This window comes from Homalodisca vitripennis, chromosome 7 (assembly GCF_021130785.1).
Source record: "Homalodisca vitripennis isolate AUS2020 chromosome 7, UT_GWSS_2.1, whole genome shotgun sequence".
Lineage (NCBI taxonomy): Eukaryota > Metazoa > Arthropoda > Insecta > Hemiptera > Cicadellidae > Homalodisca > Homalodisca vitripennis.
In genome coordinates, this window is record NC_060213.1 from 71,496,741 (window position 1) to 71,520,468 (window position 23,728).

Sequence of the window (23,728 nt, forward strand, 5' to 3'; positions counted from 1 at the left end):
TTTTAGATGTACAGTATACAATGATTTTGGTGTAGGTACTGAATAAAACTCATAAAATATGAGTTAAAGCATTTTGAGACGTCCCGAAATTAAAATTTCGTATTCTCTTCATCGTAGGAAGAATAATGTGAAATCTTTTCCCATATAACATCTAAGATACAGGTACCTGTATCACATATGGCAAACTACACCAACAATAATTACTTCTCACCGGAACACAAATTTCATATTTGCACTAAAATTGAGGCTGCTGATGTCTTAAGTTTGATGGAATTACGTGTTTACTTTATCATTGTATATCTGAATCCGTCCATTGAGCCATATGTACTGAATGGTACCTATGGTTATTTCATATACCTCTTTTATCATTGATAATATTGTGCTGCCCATATCCATCTTCCTTGAAACGTGGGGTATTAGGTCCGTTCGAATATGACAAAGTAGAGTATGAAAGTTTGTCTTCGGTGCCTTGAACGTAGGTAAAAATATCTCCACCTCTTCTCGGGTAACCGTTTATGTTCAGTGTATGTGCGTGGTCTGCCGTCACCACAATGAGCGTGTCGTCTTCATTCGTCATTTTGACAGCCGTCTGCAACATAGTAAACATGGCAAGTTAAGGTTCTTTGGACGAAGGATAACAAAATGAAGGTCTTATTCAAGATTTAGAACAAGTTATTTTACTTTCTATTGAAATCACCACTAAAATATAAATACCTCGACAGCTTTATGCAGCTCCACAGTCTCATCTAGTGCTAAGTGAGCCTTGTTCTCGTGGTGAGCGATGTCTATCCTACCGCCCTCTATAAACAGCACAAAACCCTTGGCTTCCTTTTGCATCATCTTAATTGCCAACTCCGTCATTTCAGCAAGTGTCGGTTGCTCCTTTTCATTTGCAAGCTTATGGTAATCCAAATGATCAGATTGGAATAGTCCTGTTAAAAAAATTATTCTGTTTATGAATACTATGAATAGATAAATGTGGTTAAAAATTATAAGTACTGATTAACAAACCTCTTTGTTCTCAAAATCCCATTAACTTTTCAGAGCGTAATAAATATTCTAGCGAGCGCTTAATATACATCGTACCAAGAACATAGTCGGTGTTGTTTACATCCAGCCCCAGCAGTTGATCTCTGTTGGTGATGTAAGACGCTGACTTTTTCATGTTTTCTTTAGATTTTTTCCACTTCTCGATCAAGTTTTTGCCGTCACCTCTGAAACCTGTCATAGTGGGGTCATTTTGTTCTGTGATGGGAAGAAATGCTTCCCGACCACCTCCCAAGATTACCTAAACAGGTGGTAAATATCTAAATGCAATGCGTAGACTCCATAAAGAATATAAATAGTAAACGAGAAAGGTAGTGTCTCGACCAAATTGTGTGATTTATTCCCTTTCACGAGAGTTTGCTTGGATAAAATATATGAGAGTTTATCCAGTCTTAATAGTAAAAATATGGGTATTTTTATTAGTCCAGTAGGGCTGCATTTATATAAGATCTTAAGGGTCAGTATAACATTTCCACCTCCGAAATGCATGGTTCTTAAATTATTTTATCACCTACATTTTTTACGTCAAATTATCGAATCAACAATTTACATTTACTGTTTTTATTTGGTATATTTTGTTTTACACGTAAACCTGGTGATAAATTTAAAAACTTATTAAATTTTTGGTTAAAATTACCTTAAATTCTGTGCCAGGACTATTTTCTATCAACTGCGAAGCTATATCCATCACTCCCGTAGCATTAAACCCTCTTGGATCTTTTTCATTTTTAATATCCAAGTCTGTCTGCCACTTCCTGGAAAACAAAATGCTCTGTTTAGAAAATATCGTGGTGGCTGTAAGTCCACTTTACACTTAACTTAAGATTTGAAGATGGATATCCTAATATCAACATAAATAAACAGTAAAATGAGCCTTTTCTGATTTTATGCAATACTAGATTTACCGAGATAGTCTTTAATTTTATATAGGCCTATCTTAATATTGAACTTATCGTCAAAAAATGTCTTGAAAAATATCTTAACAACCTAAAGACGTTAAAGACATGTATTACACTTAAAGTAGATTTTATTTCCATAATATATAGTATTTGGATATGATAATAAAAATATCTCTGGAAATATAATTTGTATAAGAACTTTTCTCCTTTAAAATTTGTAAAATTACACAACCGGTTCGTCATTTTTCTATAAAGCCCATTATAAATTTCTTTTCTACATCTATTAGTCTTCTTAAACATCCACATAATTTGTTTATTAATTTGAATGCTACACTAAGGTTAAGTCCTAGTTAGATTGCACACCTCAAGCTTTACTATCCAGTGACAGAATAATAAACACAAACCATAATAAGAATTCCGAAATTGCTAAGTTTATATTTATTAAACGCATATAATTTTCAATAAGTTAACAAAAATAATGAAAAATTAAGTAATAATAAATGGAAATGGTACATAAATGTCTGCCTCCAAACTAAAAGAACACAAGAAAATCTATATATATATATATATATATATATATATATATATATATATATATATATATATATATATTGTAAACTAGTTAGTTTTTTATTCAATTAGGACAAGAAGCTGAGGCAAGTTCTCTTCACAACAAGTACTATGCACAGAGGGATTTTTGATATTCCATACAAAATCTACATCAGGATGAATAGTGGCTCCTATCACAATCATGTCTTCTTTTAAGAAAGGGAGGTTATTTCATGTCAGCCTTTAAGTCAAATCTGACTGCTGGTTGTAGATGCAGACGGGGGATAGTGCTTCCTCAAAACACTAGACTACACACACACACACACACACTACACTGCACTTTGGGTGCTTCGGTGGGGGGGGAGGGGGTGGTTAGTATTGCAAAATTCTTTGAAACTAAAAAACCTCATTTACCACACTACTTACCCTCCACAGTTAACTAGACTTGCCTAAAACTTCTACTAACGGTATGTATGCAGTATTCATGGAGGGGGATGAATCTCCTAACTTACTCCTCCCACCGGTCTCTCCGGCAACAAAAAACTGTATTATACCAGCTGTTGATCACAGGACTACAGCGTACGGTGGTTACACTTACAGACTGTTCCGTACCGACCCAACCTTGGTTCGTGAAGGCTATGGGAATATGAATATAACCTAAAAGTTAAACTTGCAGTGCATTAGCACGAGTAACTTAAACAATTCAAAATAAAAAAGTGATTGTTTTCAATCGTAAATAAAGCAGCTAGTAAGGTATTTATTTAATCCTACCCTGAAACCTGATTGTACTTTCTTTAAGTGTTTGTGTATCCTTGTGTTGGTGTTCATATGTTTTAACAACTAACCGGTCTTTATCAACGTGATCCGTTTCTAATCTCATACTCTCAGATTTATAGTAGAATTGCTCCTACAAATTGTGAATTTTTAACAGATTAATTTTACCTCAATTTTTTATTATCTCAATGTTTGAAAACACCTTTGAAGTCAATGTAAGTTACTAACTGTATATATTCCTAACACATCTCATTAATTAGTTATTGCAACTATGAACCCGTATCATTCTCTATTCTGAGGGTCAAGCCCAGCAGTAATACTGCCGGGTGATTTTTATACCCGGCAAGTCCACATTCCAGAGACGTTATTTAAGTACATGGGCTACCATGTTAAAGTCCGATCATCCAACAAGGTTTAATTACCGGAGGAGCTTCAAAAGGACGTTGGCATATTGAGTTATGTTATGTTTATCATATCATTTGTATTATTATTATTTAAGAAATAAAACCTGCCAATTTGTGCCAAGTTGTGTGGTAAAGTTTTGTAGCCTAATAATCCACTGAGGATATATAAAAGTTTTCCACATAATCAAGTAAACCAGGTGAAACTGGCAAACAGATTACTAAAATTCAAAAATGTAACAGTTTTGTGATACCTTATTGAGCAGCCGTCATATCAATGCACATCCTGACACCCGTACACCCAGGTACCTTTTTAATGCAATACCATGTTTATCCCTCAAACTTCCTATTCATACCTTTAACTAAAACTAAGCCTATCTAATCAAATACAATATTGTATGAGGCCTATATTAACTAAAATATAAACTACCTATAGTTACAAAGATAAAGATAAGATATAAAGACTAAAAAGTACCGGCCCCAAATTACTTCCCTGTGGAACAACTTGATTGTAAATTTTGATTTTCAATAACTGTTTTCTTTATTTTTACTCTAAATAACCTGTTATTGAGGTAAGACCTAAACCAGGCCAGTGGAGGTCCAGTAATACGCACCCCTTCAAGTACCTTACTCATTTTCCCGTGGTCAATAATATCGAATGCCTTACTTCAATGAAGAGGGCTAGAATGTAACACCCTTTATCTATTTGTTTATTAAAGTATTAACCAACAGACTTTAATATGTTTTTCAATAATTTTCCCTTTCTGGAATGAAAATTGACTACCACTTAATACAGAGCATTCTACTAAGAACTTATTCTATGAAATGAAATATTTCTTTATTTGAGGCGGAATTAGGATCTCATGGCCCTTTGTTACATTTAACCTCATATAGTAGGTATAACAAATATTCTTATTTTTTTAAATAATAATAAAATTAAATATTTTGCTGTAAACGTTTTAAATATGAATAACAAAAAGTACAACTTTATTGAAGAATATAAACTAAAAAATATACAATGATTAAAAAGGTATATAAACTTATTTTTAAACACATACTCAAACAAAAATAATAACATATACTTGTATGTAATGAATATTACAAACACACTACCCTCACACACACACTACTCATGCTAGTGCAACCGCAGCGAAAGAGACCTATGCCGACCCCGCCCCAACCATCCGCCTCAGATAGTGCTCCCTCAGTGACGCCACGAACCGAGGACGACTCTCTAAGGATGTTATGGTACGAGGAAGGGAATTCCACAGACGACATGCCGTTACTACAAAAGACTTGTCGTATACAGTAGTTCTGTGCAACGGCATGCGGAGCACAGACGAACCAGAGCGAGTTCTATCCACACCAAACTTGAGAGACAAATTGGAAATCGTTTAAGAAATAATTTGGAAAGCCAGAATTAAAAATTGAATGGACCAATGTTAAGATTTTTATTGATCTGAGGTCATTTAACTTCAAGATCTTTGAATTAATATAATAGGGCGTTATATGCTCATCCCTCCTGAGATCAAATGCATATCTCATACAATAATTTTGGGTTCTCTGGAGTTTTTCACCCAAAGCCACAGTCATGTCGTTCATCACACTATTACAGTAAGAAAAATGAGGCAGTATGAGTACTTTAACCAACAACAGTTTTATGTGAAGCGGCAAAAACCTCTGCAGTTTTTTCAGGGAATGTATTGATGCAAAAACTTTCTTACAAGTCTCTGTCACTGCATCAGTCCAGCTAAGAGTACAATTTATTGTCAGTCCTAAGTTCTTAACTTTATCGTAATAAGGTAGTACAGTTCCATTCACAGTAACCTTACGTATAGATGTAAAATCGATCAAAGATCGAGAGCGGTAATGAGAAATCACAATTAGTTTAGTTTTTTCGTGGTTTAGTTTAAGTCCATGTTTACTAGTCCAGTCGAGTACATTTTTTATATCAGAGTTGATCATGGTAATGCCATCATCGATTTGGTGTGTGTTAACGTGGACATATATCTGGAGGTCATCAGCATACATGTGGGACTTGCAGTGTACCAGTACCGTGCTCAAGTCATTAACGTACAACACAAACAAGAGAGGACCAAGAATGGAACCCTGAGGAACACCACACTCAACACTCAGCCAGTCGGATTTTATGTCACCTACCTATACACACTGCCTTCTGCCAGACAGATAAGACCTCAGCCATTTCAGGACATTTTCTGAAAAACCAATGATTCTCAATTTTGCCAATAGTAGTCTGTAGTTTTACACAATCAAAAGCCTTTGAGAAATCAAAGAGTGTCAGTATTGTGCTTAGTTTTTGGTCCATTGTGAATCGTATATCGTCAGTGACTCTCAGAAAAGCAGTTTCAGTACTATGTCCTGGTCGAAATCCTGATTGTAAATCATTTAGAATGTTATTTCGTGTTAAGTAATCAGTAATCTGGCAGTGCACAATTTTTTCGAGGCTTTTGGATAGAGCAGGCAGAATACTAATGGGTCTGAAGTCTTGGCAAGATGTTGGAACTGAGGTCTTGTTCAAAGGGCGGACAATAGCAGACTTCCAAAGTGAAGGGAAAATACCTTGTCTCAGTGACATGTTGAAAATGTATGTGATTATTGGGAGAGTTGCAAAAAGAATGTTTTTTTATTAATTGGATTTTAATGCCGTCAGAACCTTCAGCATTACTGCCAATACGGCGAATGGCTTTCAAAACATCCGATTGTGTTACAGGTTTCAATGACTGAGCAACATAAATTTCAAATATCTTTTCCAGGCATGGGAGTAAAGTGATCGGTCTATAATTTTCACAGTGTCCTCTAGGACCTTTCTTGTAGATATGTCTCACAACAGACGTTTTAATCAGTGGGGAAAAAACCCCAGTCCTAAGCGACAAGTTTATATCTTTTACTAATGCAGGGATCATTCTTTAAAATGCTTTTTCAATGTCTTTAAATCTGACAGAGTCAATTCCACATCTTTTATTTATGTCACAGTTATATATGATTTTCTTTATAGAATCTTCATTAGCATTTGATATGTAAAATCCATGTCTACTATTTCCATTTACTGCTATTTCATCTTTATTGTTGCAAGTATGTATCAGTTCTTACGCCCTATATTTAAATTGCTCAGCAAAGTTATTGGAGATCTGACTTGCCGAACCTGTCATAGACATCATTATTTGCTAATTTATAGATCTATTTTTGACACTCATCTATTTAATAGCCCTTAGGTTATTAGTCATCAATTCTTTCTCATTTCTAGCCTTCTTCTTATTCATTATGAAAGTCTTTTTCCTGTCATTTATTGCAGTTGAAAATTGGTTTACCAAATAATTAAAAGCAAGGTAGGTATTAGTCACTGGCATGTTCTTCCAATCCAAACTTGCTTAAGTTTATTTTCGTCAATTATTTCTCTTTGGATTTGATTTCGAACTGAGCGTTCGGTCGGAAGTAAACCATATCCCATCCTAACAGCTATAGGATAATGGTCAGAGATTTTTGTTTCTATGATACCACCCTGTATTTCATCTGAATTTTAATCTCTAACTTATATGTAATCAATGCAAGTTTAAGTTAATCTCCCGTCTCGACCCTCCCTCTAGTGTAATCCGAAACCATCGCTGTTAAACCTTCTGAAGACAGTAATGTTTTATATTCTTGGCTCATTAAAAATGAGTTCTTAATATCAATATTAGTATCGCCGATCAAAATCATATTTCCATGCAAAAATTTACTGTTTATTATATCCTCAACCTCCTTCAAGAATGATCGCGGATCACAGCCAGTGCTCTGAGACGGGGGTCTATATAAAGATAATAATAAAATTTGTGCACGACCTACAGGTTCAATTGGCTCAACCATGCCACATATACATTCCAATGATTTTGCATTTAAACTGAAAACTGTAAATATAACTTTTTAAATGTTGTAGTATAACACCAGGCCTCCACCATCCTTACCTATTCTACAATTACAAACCTTTAAAAAAACGATCAATATTGTAACCGGCCAAATCATGTTCAGAACAATTTATCTCTAAAAGTACAATTATATAAATTTTCTCAATTTTGCACAATATCTATAATATAAAAGTATCCCAGTTTTTTCTAAATAACCTAATTTAAATATATTACACTAATGCCTAACGACCTACTTACATTCGAGCAATGCATGAACCAACTATCAAAACATAAATAACTGTCAGAATGCAAGTCTATCTCATATTATATGTTTTTTTATTTATTTATAATTCAAAAAAAGAGTGATACATCTTAAAACAACCAATATCTATACTAGGATGAGATACAAATTCAATGAGATATATTGGTTTTAGATTAGTTAACCAATTTTGTTTATGTCATGTAATGTTTTTTTTTTTATTACAATAATGTTTCTATCTTCCTCATTTTTCTTCCATTTTTGAACCAAAAAACCTGTGATTGTGGATCCTTGATCTGGATTTAGCCTCCTTCAGAAGTTCCTTGAAAAAATAGGTCAGGTTTTCGTTGAAATAAATCTTCTGACCTGACGATTTATCGGACAACCGTGCCTTCTTGCCAGCTAGTAATCATGTGTCCCTAGCAGTACTGGTCATAAACTGGATCATTATAGCGGGCGGCTTGTCGTCACTCCTTCTTTTTAGTCTGTGCAGTTTATGGATTTGTTTTCGAGAACATAGGGAACATTTATTTAATCTGCCAGGTCTCTAACCAATTCTTCGGTCTTCTCATCTTCCAACTTTTCTCCATGGAACGGAACACCCTGTATCTCAAGGTTAACTCTTCTCCCAAACTGGTCTAGGTCATTTAGGCGCTCAGTAAGAGATTTCACATTATCTTCACTCCTCACTAACCTCTTCTTAACCTCACTGATTTCTCTCTTCGTGACCCTATTTTCCTACCTTAGTGTTTTTATTTAATTTTGTCTGACATAAACTCTAGAGTCTTTTGCACATCATCGTCAGTTTTTTTTTCATTTTCAGGTAACTATAAATCTCAGCAGCTATGTTAACCGGGACGGAATCACTATAACCTTCCTCGGAGGTACTCGCAGGCTTATCCTTTCTTCTGCAAGTTGCGCAGGACCACTTAGATTGATCAGCCTTGCCCAAGCCCTTCCAAGACTGGCCCTGAATGCTACATTCGCCAAATTATAGCCTACCCGATGTAACCTAAAAATGGCGAAGTCCCCATCACTTGAGCTCTTCTTTACATTTGCCACAATTATTGTTTCCATCGCTATTTTCCATTGCAGATCAAGTTTAATTTACAATTAGAGCGAATACACAGACAAATATCACTTTTTATATAACAAAAAGCACTAAAAAATGGAGACAAAGATAGCCCAGCCGAACCACACCAGTGCCACTTGGTTAATGTATGTGTGTGTGTGTGTGTGTGTGTGTGTGTGTGTGTGTGTGTGTGTGTGTGTGTGTGTGCGTGTGTGTGTGTGTTAAATGATGTTGTGATATGTATGGTGTTTTGTGTGGTATACGATGCTGTCTTATGTTTGATGTTGTGGTGTATGATATTGGTTACTGTATTACGTTGCATGATTTATAATATAGTGTGCTGCATGATGTTGAACTCTGCATGATATTTTGTTATGTAAAACACTTTTTGCCGTAATATGTTGTATTCTGTGTGATAATAGCCATAAATACCTTAATAATGTTACTACAACATACAGTTAAAACTAGCTATTTAATAATGTTTATACCTGTATGCGGAATGGGCGTATGTGCCAGCAGGAGAGGCGTCTGTTATCCTACAAGTGGATACTATGCCGGTGCCCTTGCCCGCGTCTTGAGCCCACTTTAAGATGGAAGTGGTGTGGTACGATTCGTTCTTCATGTTTCGCCAGTCCATGTAGCCAAGAGATGACGTAACTCCTACCGTGTAGATATTGCCTTTCACGCCCGTCAAATAGGCGGTCGCTGAACAAGCAGAGTCCGCAACTTGTGAGTCTGCGCAGTACGTCTGACACAACCAAGAACAATATTGATACATTTTGTTCTAGAATTCAACAGCTTACGCCCAGTTCTAAAGTGATTTGTGATCAGCCATACAATAATGTTTAACTATTAAAATTTTCTTGTTAATTAGAAGAGAAATTGGATATGGCTTTGGAGTAGAATGATGACTATAGTTAATAATTACTTAAATAATGTTATTATTTATTTTATCTATTATTTAATACAGTGTATTTAAACCAAATATTCTAAATCCCAGCATAAACAACCTCGGTTTCCAGTAGGATTTGTTCAGGGCTCTTAAAACATCTTGTTCAAGGACAAAATATTAAAAGAATTATGGGCTAATTAATGTAAAGCTTCATGAATATATTTAGGTTTATTTAGTTACGCTTACTTCCAATCTATATCTCCAATTTTTCGTTAGAGTGTACTTTGTCTATTACCATTTGTACCCACATACACATTCTTAAACCTTTTATACAAATAAGCTATTTATTAGTAGAATACATAATAGTTTAAATGAAAGTGAGAACTGGTCAAGTTTTGTTTTCCCTAATATGATGCGAAATAAAAAAGCCTTTCTGAGCAGTATAACAGGTTTTATGGTGAAGAATATGTGCCTGTCCATACTATAGCTCAGATCATACAATTATCCTAGTTTAGAATTTATTACCCCTAATATACTTATTGTATCAGGTTATTAATGCACAAGTACTTAAAAAATGACCTTAAGTATCCTTATAACCCTAATTGTTTTGGTGTTCATAGTTAACGTGGCTTTTCTATGTAAGTCTTGAGTCTAAGATTATACTTACATATTTAATCTCTTGTACACATATACTCTAACTCTAAAGGGCGCAAATACAATTTAAGCTGTCTATGCTACATATTTTGTCAATTAACTATAAAAAATAAAAACGAAACTAAATAATTACCTTGGCCAATCCAGTGTAAGGAAACTTCTCGAAACTTAAGAACGTGTTTTCTCCCGCTTCTTTCTTGAGCTGCCCAAGATATATCCTTGCCGTGGCGAGGGTAGCAAGAGACATTCCGTCTCCCAAGAACAGTATAAGGTTTTTGGCCACTCCTTTCTTTTTTGTTATTGTCAACTTTTCTTGTAACACACCCACACTCAATTCGCGCCAATATTTCGTGGCTGAAAGAAACCAAGTATATCACGTTCATTACGAATATGCTATATATTTATATAGGCTAAATGTAGGTATCATTATTAGTATTTAAATCCGCGTTCATAGATCTTTCATTGTAAATAATTAAGTTCTACATTACTTAAAAGATATTTTTCCATCACTTATTAACGTTCATTACGTTTATTGTCTATGAATATACGTGTTATAAAAATGTAATTCTCCTTTATAATCTTATAAGAACTACAGTTTCATATTAAATAAACTTTTTACGCCTTGCACTGTTATAGTTGTAAACATTTAAAATATAATTAACGAAATAATAATTCTTGAGAAAGAAATGAAATTACCTACCAACAAGAGCAAGAGCTTATTTATAAAGCATAATCACCTGATGGTTTGTTAATGAAAGTAATTGAAGACTTACTTTTTAGAGGAGATTTCAAAGTAAAGAGGCGAAAGTAACAATTAAGGATGTAAGTTTTCGGGGACCATTATGTTTTCGTTGGACACAGCTAACTCATTGTAGTCACTCGCTCTGCCACCAACTTGACTAAATATATCCCGCGCTGTACACCTGGAAACAATAATTTCCTCCAGCTTGTGGCCGGGTCTACTAGGTGAAATTCGGATTATACGGGCCAAACTAACCGATAAACATATAAGATAATAAAGATAAATCAGTGTTGTTTAAAGGGTTAAAGAGAATCAGTGTCATTTATCATTATTATTCCCCTTATGTCATATGTCAAGCTAAACTTTAATGCGTAAAAACTTAAAACCTTAGTGAGTTTTTTATCATTTCAGTCATACGAAAAATACCTTGATTAACGATTCACTTCGTTATTTAAGACACATTACATAATAAGCCGGGTAGTGATATTTTCCCGTGTAAATTAGCACTTACCTACTAGACTGTAGTGTGTCGTAACACATCACTTCAGCCTCAGTCAAAAAAAGTAAATGTAAGTTCGATTTTACATTTTAAAATGTCAAACTACTCGTAAATATACATTATTAGTTTTGATGTTTGGTTCACAACACTGGTGGTATAATAAACCTCGCTATTGGCATGCTATCGTAACAATTTGAAACACGTAAAAAGTCCATAATCATGAAACGTTATTGTACACAAATATCTACAATCATATACGGGTGTATATTATGTCTGGAAACACCCAAATATATCCTTTAATAATTTAAATATAAATTTGAAACCTCTTACAATCGTGATAGAGATTGGGCATCTACTTTTTGGAACAATGTTTTGTTATGTCACACCAACGGGGGACGTCCTGCCGAGGGTATCGTGAATATTCTTAATGGAAGCCTATACCTTGTGATACATAATTTTAAAGGTAAGAGCTTACTGAATTGAATTCCACAAACCGCATCTCAAGGGAATTATTCTATCAGAAAATAGAGCATTTTTAGTATTGAAAATTTACTGATGTTCAACAATGTAATTTTAACATGGTTCTTGCCACAAAATGTGTTACACTAATTTTTTAGCATTTTTTTAAATGTTCAATTAAATAAAACAAAAATTTCATTTTAAGCTGGTTCTATTAGCACAAATTTATTACAGTACAATTATGGAAATACTTATGTTATTGATTTCTTATTACAAATAAAAAATAATGTATGCTGTTTGAAGTCTTACAACAAACGTTTTACCTGCATTTGGTGTCAAAGCAATTGTTCGAACTGTGTTCCTTCTACGGTTTGACAATGAGCCAATCTTGTGTAAAATGATTCGACAGAGTTGCCTAACATTTCTTCAGTTATCAAAGCAATCTCCTCTATAATCCTGTTTCTTAGGTCTTCCAAATTATGAGGCTTTCTTCTATAAACATTGGATTTTAAATGACCCCATAGGAAATAATCGATTGGTGACAAATCCGGAGATCTTGGAGGCCATTCGATTTCTCCTCTTCGGCCAATCCATTTATGAGGAAACCTTAAATCCAAATACTCTCTTACCTGTCTCCCATAATGGGGTGGAGCACCATCCTGCTGAAACCATATATTATCAAAGTATTCTCCTGATGCAATTTGAATAGCTGGGATTATTTCATTTTGGAGCATATTGTAGTAAAGTTCGGCATTTAAATTTCCATTGATGAAAAAGGGTCCAACAATTTTGTTACCTAAAATTCCACACCATACGTTCAGTTTTTGTGGTTGCTGTGAATGGGACTCAGTAATCCAATGTGGGTTTTCACTAGCCCAGTAACGGCAATTGTGCCTGTTAACATTGCCATTTAGGAAAAAAGTTGCCTCATCATCAATAGTATGTTGGTCAGAAAATCTCTATTGTCATCACATTTGCGCATCACAAGTTCACAAAACTCAACTCTTCTGTCGTAATCATCCTCACTTAACTGTTGGACTAAATGAACTTTAAATGGTTTGTATTTATTAATTTTAAAAATCTTACTCACAGACATAGGGTGCATATCATGTTGCTGTGCAGCTTTTCTGAGCGATGTATGTGGGTCTTCAATAAATGTTTGCAAAACATCTAGTGCATGTTCTTCATCTGTTGCAGATTGTATCCATACCCGACTTTGGCCGATTACGTACACTCCCTGTCATTTCAAAACGCTCAATAGTTTTTGATATTGTTGAAACACTTATGGGATTCCTTTCTGGGAAAGTGTCATTAAACAAATTACTAACTTCCCGATAAGATCTTTGACGATCGCCATATCCTCGCATCATCAACAGAGTAATTCGTTCTCTTTCAGACAATTCCATTAAAATGCCAAATAAAAACTGAACTACTGTAATTAGATAACTTGTTGACAGCAATGCTTCAGAGACACTGATTAACTCGACAGGAATGATATGACCTTTGTCCATTTGTAATTCCCAAGCTTAGACCTGTCTAGTGAAAGCTCCATGCTCAACAAACTGAAACCTGTAGACTAGATGATTAATAACACAATAATGTTTCTCATAGGCTAGTGACCTTTGTCTCTTTAAACCTTCCTGCTGACTGGAAAACACCAAGTACAGATTCATAAGTAATCAGAGAAAGTGACTCATAAGTTTTATTCATTGTAATAAAAACTGGTAAATTTGTACTAATGAAACCAGCTTAAAAATAAATTGTTTATTTTATTTTAATTGAACATTTAAAAAATGCTAAAAAATTAATGTAACACATTTTGTGGCAAGAACCATGTTAAAATTACATTGTTGAACATCAGTAAATTTTCAATACTAAAAATGCTCTATTTTCTGATAGAATAATTCCTTTGAGATGCGGTTTGTGGCATTCAATTCAGTAAGCTATTACCTTTAAAATTATGTATCACAAGGTATAGGCTTCCATTAAGAATATTCACGATACCCTCGGCAGGACGTCCCCCGTTGGTGTGACATAACAAAACATTGTTCCAAAAAGTAGATGCCCAATCTCTATCACGATTGTAAGAGGTTTCAAATTTATATTTAAATTATTAAAGGATATATTTGGGTGTTTCCAGACATAATATACACCCTGTATATATACACACACATATATATTTATTTATTTCTTTATTATATATTTAATTAAAATTAAGAATTTCAGTCCACACTGTCCAAGAGGATGGCAAATTTTCTTTTTGAGAAAATTTCTTTTGGATATTTCTATTTGTCCTAAGGGGTTTAAATTGATCGTACAGTTAAGCCTTCTTGATTACTGATCTCTTCTGATATGCTTATTCTTTTATCTGCTAGGTGAGCACAAATTTTCATAAATTCTTTTATCTAAGATTGATTAAGAAATACAGTTATAATTTAGAAAACGTTTAAACGCTATAAAAGTTATTAACTATTACATCTGCCTCGATATATCCGGTCGCAACTCGTGGTTGGTTTTTCGTTTTTCAATAAAACATCCATAAAATCTTATGGAAAGGTACTGCTCTATCTTATTATCTTTCATTGCAGTGGTTTCCTATCGAGTAACTGTTTATTCCCTATAGAATATAAACTACCAACTGTGTGTATACTTATTCATGTTACTAATCTGCATATTAATTTATTATATATATATATATATATATATATATATATATATATATATATATATATATATATATATATATATATATATATATATATATATATATATATTAGATCTTGGTGTACACATTCTTTCAACAAAGAACTACAAAAAATATTTTTAACTGCAATGAAATAATACTAACATACTTGTCATTTAAACATACAGCAAGCGATGGTTAACACTACCGATAACGTTAACAAAATAACAACTAGGTTCCAACCTAGGGGTAATTACCGTCCCCGGAATTCAATGAAAGATAACAATTAAAGTTATTAATGAAGAATTTATCTAAAAATTTTCTAGACTATAGAGTTTTAATTTGATTTCCGCAATTTCAATTTCTTTCAAGGAAGATTACATACAGATTAAATGTGTTCTGATTACTAGGATTTAAGAATAATACTAATGAACCTTTTCACAACCAAATAATAGAACCTTAGATATTTCTTGAGTTGTACTAAAAAAAGGGTATAAAGGGGTAACGATTTATATATAAAATGAATAATACCTTTCTTAATTAAAATTTGTTAAACAATTTTACATTAGATTACGTTTTACTACCATGCTAATTATAACAAAAATGTATTGTCTTATAATCTGAATTACCATTGTTCATTGTAGGATTACATGTATATGTTAATTTTAACATATATTTAATAATTAAATTTATTTTTTTGGCCTGTCTACTCTTGACAAGTTACACGAAGAGCTTAGGATTGGTAACTATAATCGGAAACCATATTCATCAGCATATACAATATGAATATTTTGTATTCTAGACAAATAAAGATGTATGCAAAGAAACTAACCACATTTTAACTGTTAATCCGCCTTCGTAATTAATACTTTACTAATTTAGTTTCTATTGTATGTTAATCATGCGGTTTATAATATATTACTTACAACAGTGGCTATTTGTTCACAATACTTTACACAATCCATGAAGATTGAGAGCAAATAATTGAGCCATTAAAGAAGGGATAATGGGATCTACGTGAACTGGACCAATTATTTAGTAGGCAATTTAGAGCATGCTGGGGCTCCGGTTATTTATGGGATAACCGTAATACCGTTACTGTAAAGGTTTTTTAAGTCACCTGTAAATAGTAGTAAGAGTTTGGGGCAGTTTTTTACTATGAACTAATAAAGTGTGAAAGACCTTAGTGTAGTGGTTGTAATTAGCTTAATTCTGGAATTAATAGAACCAAACATATTTGGTTTCCTTCTGTAACGCATGACACGTTTGTTACTATAAGAAAATAAAATTATAAATTTCTATTAATGCGGAGGAAGGAAGCGTAACGTTACTATATTAAAGAATAAGTAGCTTGTAACCACATAACATTTTCTGCTTTTTATCCATGGTGGAAGTAAGTAGGTTTTAATGGAAAAGACATTTTTTATATACTTCCACATAAAGTTTATTAAAAAAGCGCTTTTGCCGGTTAAGGCATCATCAGTTTGACATTCATCAGACCGGCGAAAGCGCTTTTTTAATAAATTTTATGTGGAAGTATATAAAAAATGTCTTTTCCATTAAAACCATATAACATATTGCTATCAAATAACAATCTCTCACTTTGACTGTGGTTCAATGTACGATGTATACGTAGATAAATATGGGGTTAAAATTTAAGGATTATATTGTATTTTTGCTTGTTATGACTAGTTTTCCCAAGAAAGTGTTAGATTTGTTTTTTTATTTAATGTAATAATTGTTGTGTATTACACCCTGCAAAAGATATGTAAGAGGTACTGCGATATTATCAGAACATGACTGGAGCATTTTTTATCTTGTACGGTGCTCTCATAATTTATAATATTGTTAAGCAATATTATAACAAGAAAGATAAATCTACATTCTAAACCATCGTAATAATGTTTTTTTTTTTCAGTAAACGGAAGATTTAAAGATATATTCTAATTAAATATTTGAAAAAGAATCCCTTAACAGTACGTGTGGTTTTGCAAACGATTATATAGACTAACATTATTTAATCGCTATATTATGATTCCATTCGTTTTAATTGGCTCAACTTGGGTTGATTCTGCTCTTAATCGATGACTTTCGCTTATCCATCCAGACTCCCTTTTCGTGACACCTAGAATATTTTACCCCTTTTTCAATTACGAATTTTTGCGACTCAGAAACGATAAAAGTACTTTACGCAAGTTAAACAGCCTTCACAACCCACCAGAAGCCTTTACAACAACCATACTTAAAATTAGATTATTTACATGAATTAAAAACAAAAACCGAACAATGAAATTGTATAACGTTATTTTGTAGTAAGGTTTTTATCATAATAATTCTACAAGGTTAGCGTGAATTGGCTGTGTTGCCCGGAAAATGGAATATGAATCTGTGTGTCGGGATGTATGTCTTATCTGGCGACTGAATCGTAAATAATGTTTTCCACTTTTCCACCAGCTGCGAATCTTTGGTTTTGCTTCTGCAGTATGAAACAAAACAGATTTCTTGTTTTATAGAATCAAAATCTTGTATAGAAACTCTTAGATAAAAATTGTACTGTTGATTTATCATCTGCAGCTATAGTTTAAATGGCTGTAGGTCCTATTGTTTTAAGGAAGATTGTAGGTTATTTTATATTTATTCCGCAGTAAACTCAACTATATCTCCCTTAAAGTTTTTAAAATTATATTTGGAATACATTTAATTACAAAATGTACATATGTATTGTTTAATAATGGTTTGATCATAATACTTATATTTTTACAGTAAAACCATAATGTTAAAACAAAAACTATTGTATTTTTCTGCTAAATTATAATAATAAATAAATTAAAATGCTGTACAGAGCAAAACGACTTGAAATCTGATTAAATTATAAATTATGTACTTTAGCCGTTAATAATGGTGAATACGTACACTGAAAGGTACGGCTGAAAGGTACACTAGTGGTAATATCAGAACTTCGTTTGAGTTGTTTAGTTCTTGTAGGTTTCACCGTAAGAAAAGTTCATGTAGTTTCTAAACACTTATATCATGATTTTATCAGAAAACGAAATGATGTTTGATATATTTCTAAGGTAATTGTTTCAAAAATATTATAAATAGCTATAACGGCATATGCAATAATCGATTTATGATGGAATTATAAGAATTCGAGTTATTTTTCGTATTGTAACATTAAAACTTACTAAGACTTTCCCGTGGCATTTGCCATAAAATTTAAAGTTATATCAGGAAACATTATTGAGGGTATAGTATCTGCGAGACTTTTATTGCTAACTAGCCTAGATAATATAGAAGAATATCAGGGAAACACCTGTTTTTATACTGAGCACTTTCCAGATATAAAAAGATTCAACAAAGTTAGGCCTTCAAATAAGAGGCGTAAAGCTGTTGTAATTTAGCACGACGTCAAAAAAATCAATAATAGGTTATGACTTTCTATTTACATAATAACGGAAAGTATGGTGGTGCTTGATATTACAGTGTAACAGATTTTCTTGGTGTTTAATTATTTATTTTAAATTATAAGTTCAAAAGTTTGACTTTTAGTCTTTTAAACAAATGCAGCAACTGTAAAACATATGATTTTCTCACCAAAATTTACTGAAAAAAACAAAACAAAGAAAATTTTCCGAAAACACTTTTCATATATTACTCGTACCGATTTTCCATTGTAGTCATAAAGGACCATGCTTAGAATGTTAATATCTTTCTCAAACCAGATGTATTTTGTATTTAGTTTTTGTGTTAGATTCAACATTATTTAACTAACAATAAAAACGATTTCAAAACCACATTATTTTTTTTAAACAATAAACTGTTATAATATTGAGGTTTCACTAAAACAAACTTAAGGTTTTCAGCACTAAAATTTAAGTTCTTTCAAACTCTCAATTATCATAATATTTTTTAACAAAACCTACGTAATGTTATATGTTTTATGTTTATAAAAATAAAATAAAATTTGATTTACTATTTTGGTTTCAAATGAACTAAATTTATTTTAGCACTAAACAACTAAATAATACTAGCAACCCACAACTATATAAAATAACAAAAGTAGTTCTTTCTTATTTACATTGGTATATTGTACTCATGAAATTAAATTAAATATTAACGGAAATATCTAGATTCACACACAGTCGCATTGTCAACAGTGTAAGGCAAATCACTTGTACATTCCATAATTAAAGAGGAAAATTTGAAATAAGGTATTGAGAGATAATTAGCTCATAATATTATGAATAGGTATAGATTAATTTAACTTTATAACTAGTAACAATACCCAATCCTAAATTTTAAAGAAGATGTTCTAATGTCCACCTTATTGTGTTTGTCTGAATATCAATTATCGCACAATTTTACAAATTACAAACTGAGTTCTTATTCTGTTGAAACCTTGCCTATGTGACGAGGAAGATCTCGTAAATGCAACTATATTACATTCATTTTTCTGTAGGAGTAATCGAATTGAAGAGTGAGGAGATCCAATGTTAAGATCAGTATACAGTTGTAGTTGTCTAGAGATTGGAAGGCTCGTTACCCAAATTGTCCTAACTTTTGATGGAATACATTCTAACTATATAGAGATTGAGTTCGCTCTAGACTAATAGAGCGGAGCTCCAAGGGCTATCCTTATAATCAATAAACTTTATATACAAATGAGTGATTGTAAACACCTGGTTTTGAATGTGTGAAGGACATTTCTTATGTAACTATGTTAATAACTTAACAGTGTGTTTGTAGCCGGTGCGGTTAGTTACTACACAACACAAGATACAAGAACTTTGCACTCAGGTACAGTATTGTGTATCGAGCTAACTAGTCTGCGGAGTGATGGAGGACCCCGTTTTCTGCTTTCCGCTCCATCAGTGTAGTTATCGGAGTGAAAAGTTAAGAAAACGAAAACTTGCAATATGTTCCATGTATTCTTCTCCGTTTATGTTTGTGAAAAAATAATATGTTTACATTATGTTTTCCTTTTGAATTCCCCTAAACTCGTACAACAGTTCTTAATTACTTTTTCACAAATAAAATTAAGCAAATTCATTCTTAAAACTGTGTTGTTAATGTTATTTGGTGTAAATTATTAGTTGAATACTTGTCAATGTTAGTACTTTTATGCAATGAGTAAACTTTTCGTTAGAGTCCAACTGCGAACATAAAAACACACACTGATTTATCCGATTCTGGATTTTTTTTAGTTTAGTTTATAAATTTTCATTTGGTAAAATTTAGACTAATAATAAGTAAGTTAACAGGAAACTGTCTTTAGTTTACTAATAAAGTATGTACATATTAATTTGTATTATACTTCTTCGTACTATCAATGGCGTTTTTATACGTTTCTCTTCTAATTTAATTGTTTCCGTTTCATTAAGTGTTTTTTTATTACAGTGATGTTCATTTTCAAAGTTGTATAATATAATATAACTGCCCATGATATTTGGAATAATAATTATACTAAACCCTTTGCGTATTCAATAACATCAGTACTTCCTACCATACGTTAGACAAAAAGTACTACAGTTATAAACAGCTATACTAAGCTCTGACAATCATTAATTACTCACTGACTATTTAGATAAGTTAGGAATATTTATTTAAAAATTGGATGTAATAATCTTATAAATAAAAATTAATCGCAAAATATGTTGCTACGCGCTAATCTCAAGAAAAATTGAACTAAAAAACTAAGGATTGTTATGATATAGGTGAATTGCAAATGATTAATTTTAACATAGATGTGAATTACTTTATGATTAAATTCATAGGATAGGGAACTAAACTAATGTAGTATTTTCTTCATTTTCATTACTTTTTGTCTTCGCAGAGCAACAACAAAGGTCATGGAACAACATTTATTCAAACATTTTAAAACCTGATAAGAGTACGAGTTCTTACGAAGGACAAAATTAAAAAGTCTTATATTTCCCAATATTTCCTTTCACTTATGTTCATTAATTGTTTAAATACTATCAGACATGTCACTTCCGTGAAATACTTTAAATTCTTTACTTTACCAACATACCACTCAAATAATTCTCCAAAACTGTCTTAACCTATTGCCTATGCGTTCGATATAGCTTATAGATATTTTGCATCAAGTAAACAAAATTGTTGTATACGACCATATTTCCTAGCAGCATCAGTAGTATACTATTGCCGTTTCTGGGACAAAGCACCTGAGACCGGTTCTGGGACAAACCATGTCAAACCGAATCTGGGACAGAATTGTTGGAGAGCGGTTCAGCGATTAAGAGTGTGAGAATGGGTGGTCACCACCGCGCATCTCATCGCTGTCCCGTCACCGCCACTGCGCAGACACCGCGCTTGTGTTTATTTACCACAATTGTGAGTATGTATGTGTTTGTGATTTACTGATCAGATCTAAATAGACGATGTTGTTTACATGGTTGTTCTGGAGCAGTTGGTGGTTTGGGTCTACAAGTGTGATTGTGATCTGTTGAATCTTTCGTAAACCGCTCCGAAGAGTAGTGCTTTTCTTGAGGTGATTGAGATATTTTGTAGCCGTGTGGTACATTAGGGGGAAAGGAGTAGAGGATTGCTGTCTCAAAATGTTTGTGAGAGTGAACATCATGATTGACAAGACTATTGTTGACAATATTGCAGTGTATCTCGATGACATCAACGGCTCTGAGATTCGGTGGATTTAATGCAATTACATTTTCATTTGAGTTGAAGTAAGACGATTCTTTTTGTAAGTTTGTTGCATCACATTTTTCAAAACCTAAGAGATCACTAACGGTTTTATCCAAGTAGAATTTAATTGGAGAATTATCTGATATGTTGTCACCATCTTTAAAGATCTTGAAATCGTCAGAATTTACACTAAGATTCAACGATTTTATGTAATCTCTGAAACTCTTTTTAAGTTCTTCAATGGTCCAGTAACCGCATTGAAGTATCAGTGGTTTCGGAATGAAATGTATTTCCAAGTCCCAAAAATAGACTTTTGCATGTTGCAACAAGTTGTATATGTTGTTCTCAGAGTAAAATCCAACAAGAGCCATATAATACTCTGCGTTTGGATCCAAGTGGATGGGGTGTTCTAGATGGAGAGTCAGTACAGACTCAGTTCCAGTTAGTTTGAGTAATGGCATGGTTGCAGTTTTTATATACTTATAATTCTATACAAGTTTTAGATGAAGTTACTTCCATCATGGAAGTCTTCAAAACCTCTGTCCATATATTTTTTATTTCGGTGTTGAATTTTTTCTGCATGATGTATATCTTGCCTTCTAATTCACTCAATTGAACTTTGACAACCACATCATATGGCTCCACTGCTTTGCTCACTTGACCAATTCTCTGGTGGTTTTTCAGTAGGAAGCTGCTCCATATATTTTCACCATTTACGGTACTAGTGGGGACAATCTCGATCGCAATTATTATTTTTTCCGATTTTACCAATTGCGATTCCAATAATTTCTTGACTTCGGATAAATCTTGTGAGACTTTTGATACATCACTTGCAAGCTGAATTATCTCGTCAGGAGAAGAGTCTGAATTGAGTTGAGTTGGTATTTCGATTCCAATTCAATTCCAATTTCAATTTCGTCTCCAAATCTGTTGAAAATAAAACCGCGGTTTCCATGCATTTTTATTGTTTCTTATATTACAAAGAATATGTTCTCAGTCCTCACCAGCTGAATCTCGTCGTAGCACCTCCAGGCACAGATGTTCACAGATAGGAGGATCGTCAAACCTCTGAATACGCTCTGAGTTATAAACCAACCCTTTTGGCCCCAAGTACCTGACTACTTCTATTGGAGGATTGATATCGCCATATGATTCAAAATATAATTTCTTTTCACCACGTTTCACATAACACGTCCAGTGAGTACCATCAGATAAAATGTCACCAAGATTTACAATACCACTTTCAATATTTGTAGGTTTGTCTGGAAATAACTGTCGCATGAAAACAACCTCTAAACCCATTAGTGTTTAATATAACTGCTAATTTTTCTATTTCACCAAGAGACAGCGGGAAGATCTCTTTTTTTTATTCACAGACAACAATGCATCAAGCTTCCGACCAATACGTCGTTTTAACCCTCTACCCGTAGGGTCTTTTTCAGTAATGGTGTCCAACTCCTCATCGACTAAACTCTTTAACCAAGGTATAAATTTTTCTCTCAGTAAAAGAGCCAATTTTATTCTTATTAATGGGAGATGAAGCGTTTACCTCCAGGAACTGACGAATCCACCATTTCCATAAGTTCCTTTAAAAACCCTCCTTGTTTATTAGATACGAGTTGGTTGTAACTTAGAAGCAATTGTAAACCTTTTTTGTTCTTAACAGCTTTAGAAACGGCTTTGTGTTACTCTCCAGAAAGAAGTATACGATCGCTTCCGTGAGACTGTTCATTAGATAATCTGATTACTGTAGATTTCCGTCTTTTGTACGCTGTACGAAGCCTACGATTTTGAGCTTCGGATAGCCAAACTGTATAATTATGCTGACTTTCCATTCAATACGCTTTCTTATATAAAAAACACTGACATGAAAACAATAATTGCCCCTACTAAAGAAAAAAATAAAACATTTTAATTTTACTTTTGTTTGTTGGTTTGTTTTGTTTTATTTGTTTTTACAGGAATTTGATTACCTTTCGATTAATTTCATATGAGAAATGTGCCTCAGATACAACAACAACATATGCTGTGGTGCCGCTGCTCCCCTGTGGAGATGCAATTGCTTTTACAAAATTTTATTCAATCTGAATGTCACTTAGAGATCTGTCTGTTGTTGGTTCATGTAGATGTGTGTCAATTCAAATCAAATCAGTTTTTTATTGCCGGAACATTATACAACGCATGGCAAATGTCATATTTTTACTTTTTACTGGCTAAAATTTTTGTCAAACAC

General features: G+C 33.0%; 1 protein-coding gene across 1 annotated transcript in view; it reads right to left on the reverse strand.

Annotated features, from left to right (window-relative positions):
• Window positions 1–23,728, reverse strand: part of LOC124366775 (membrane-bound alkaline phosphatase-like) — a 34,912-nt gene that overhangs the window by 1,177 nt on the left and 10,007 nt on the right. Inside the window, exons 3-8 of the mRNA XM_046823376.1 lie at window positions 10,583–10,803; window positions 9,392–9,651; window positions 1,685–1,802; window positions 1,087–1,288; window positions 715–932; window positions 358–589 (exon numbers count right to left, since the gene is read on the reverse strand). Coding sequence (XP_046679332.1) covers window positions 358–589; window positions 715–932; window positions 1,087–1,288; window positions 1,685–1,802; window positions 9,392–9,651; window positions 10,583–10,803 — 1,251 coding nt within the window. The remainder of the gene's footprint in view (window positions 1–357; window positions 590–714; window positions 933–1,086; window positions 1,289–1,684; window positions 1,803–9,391; window positions 9,652–10,582; window positions 10,804–23,728) is intronic.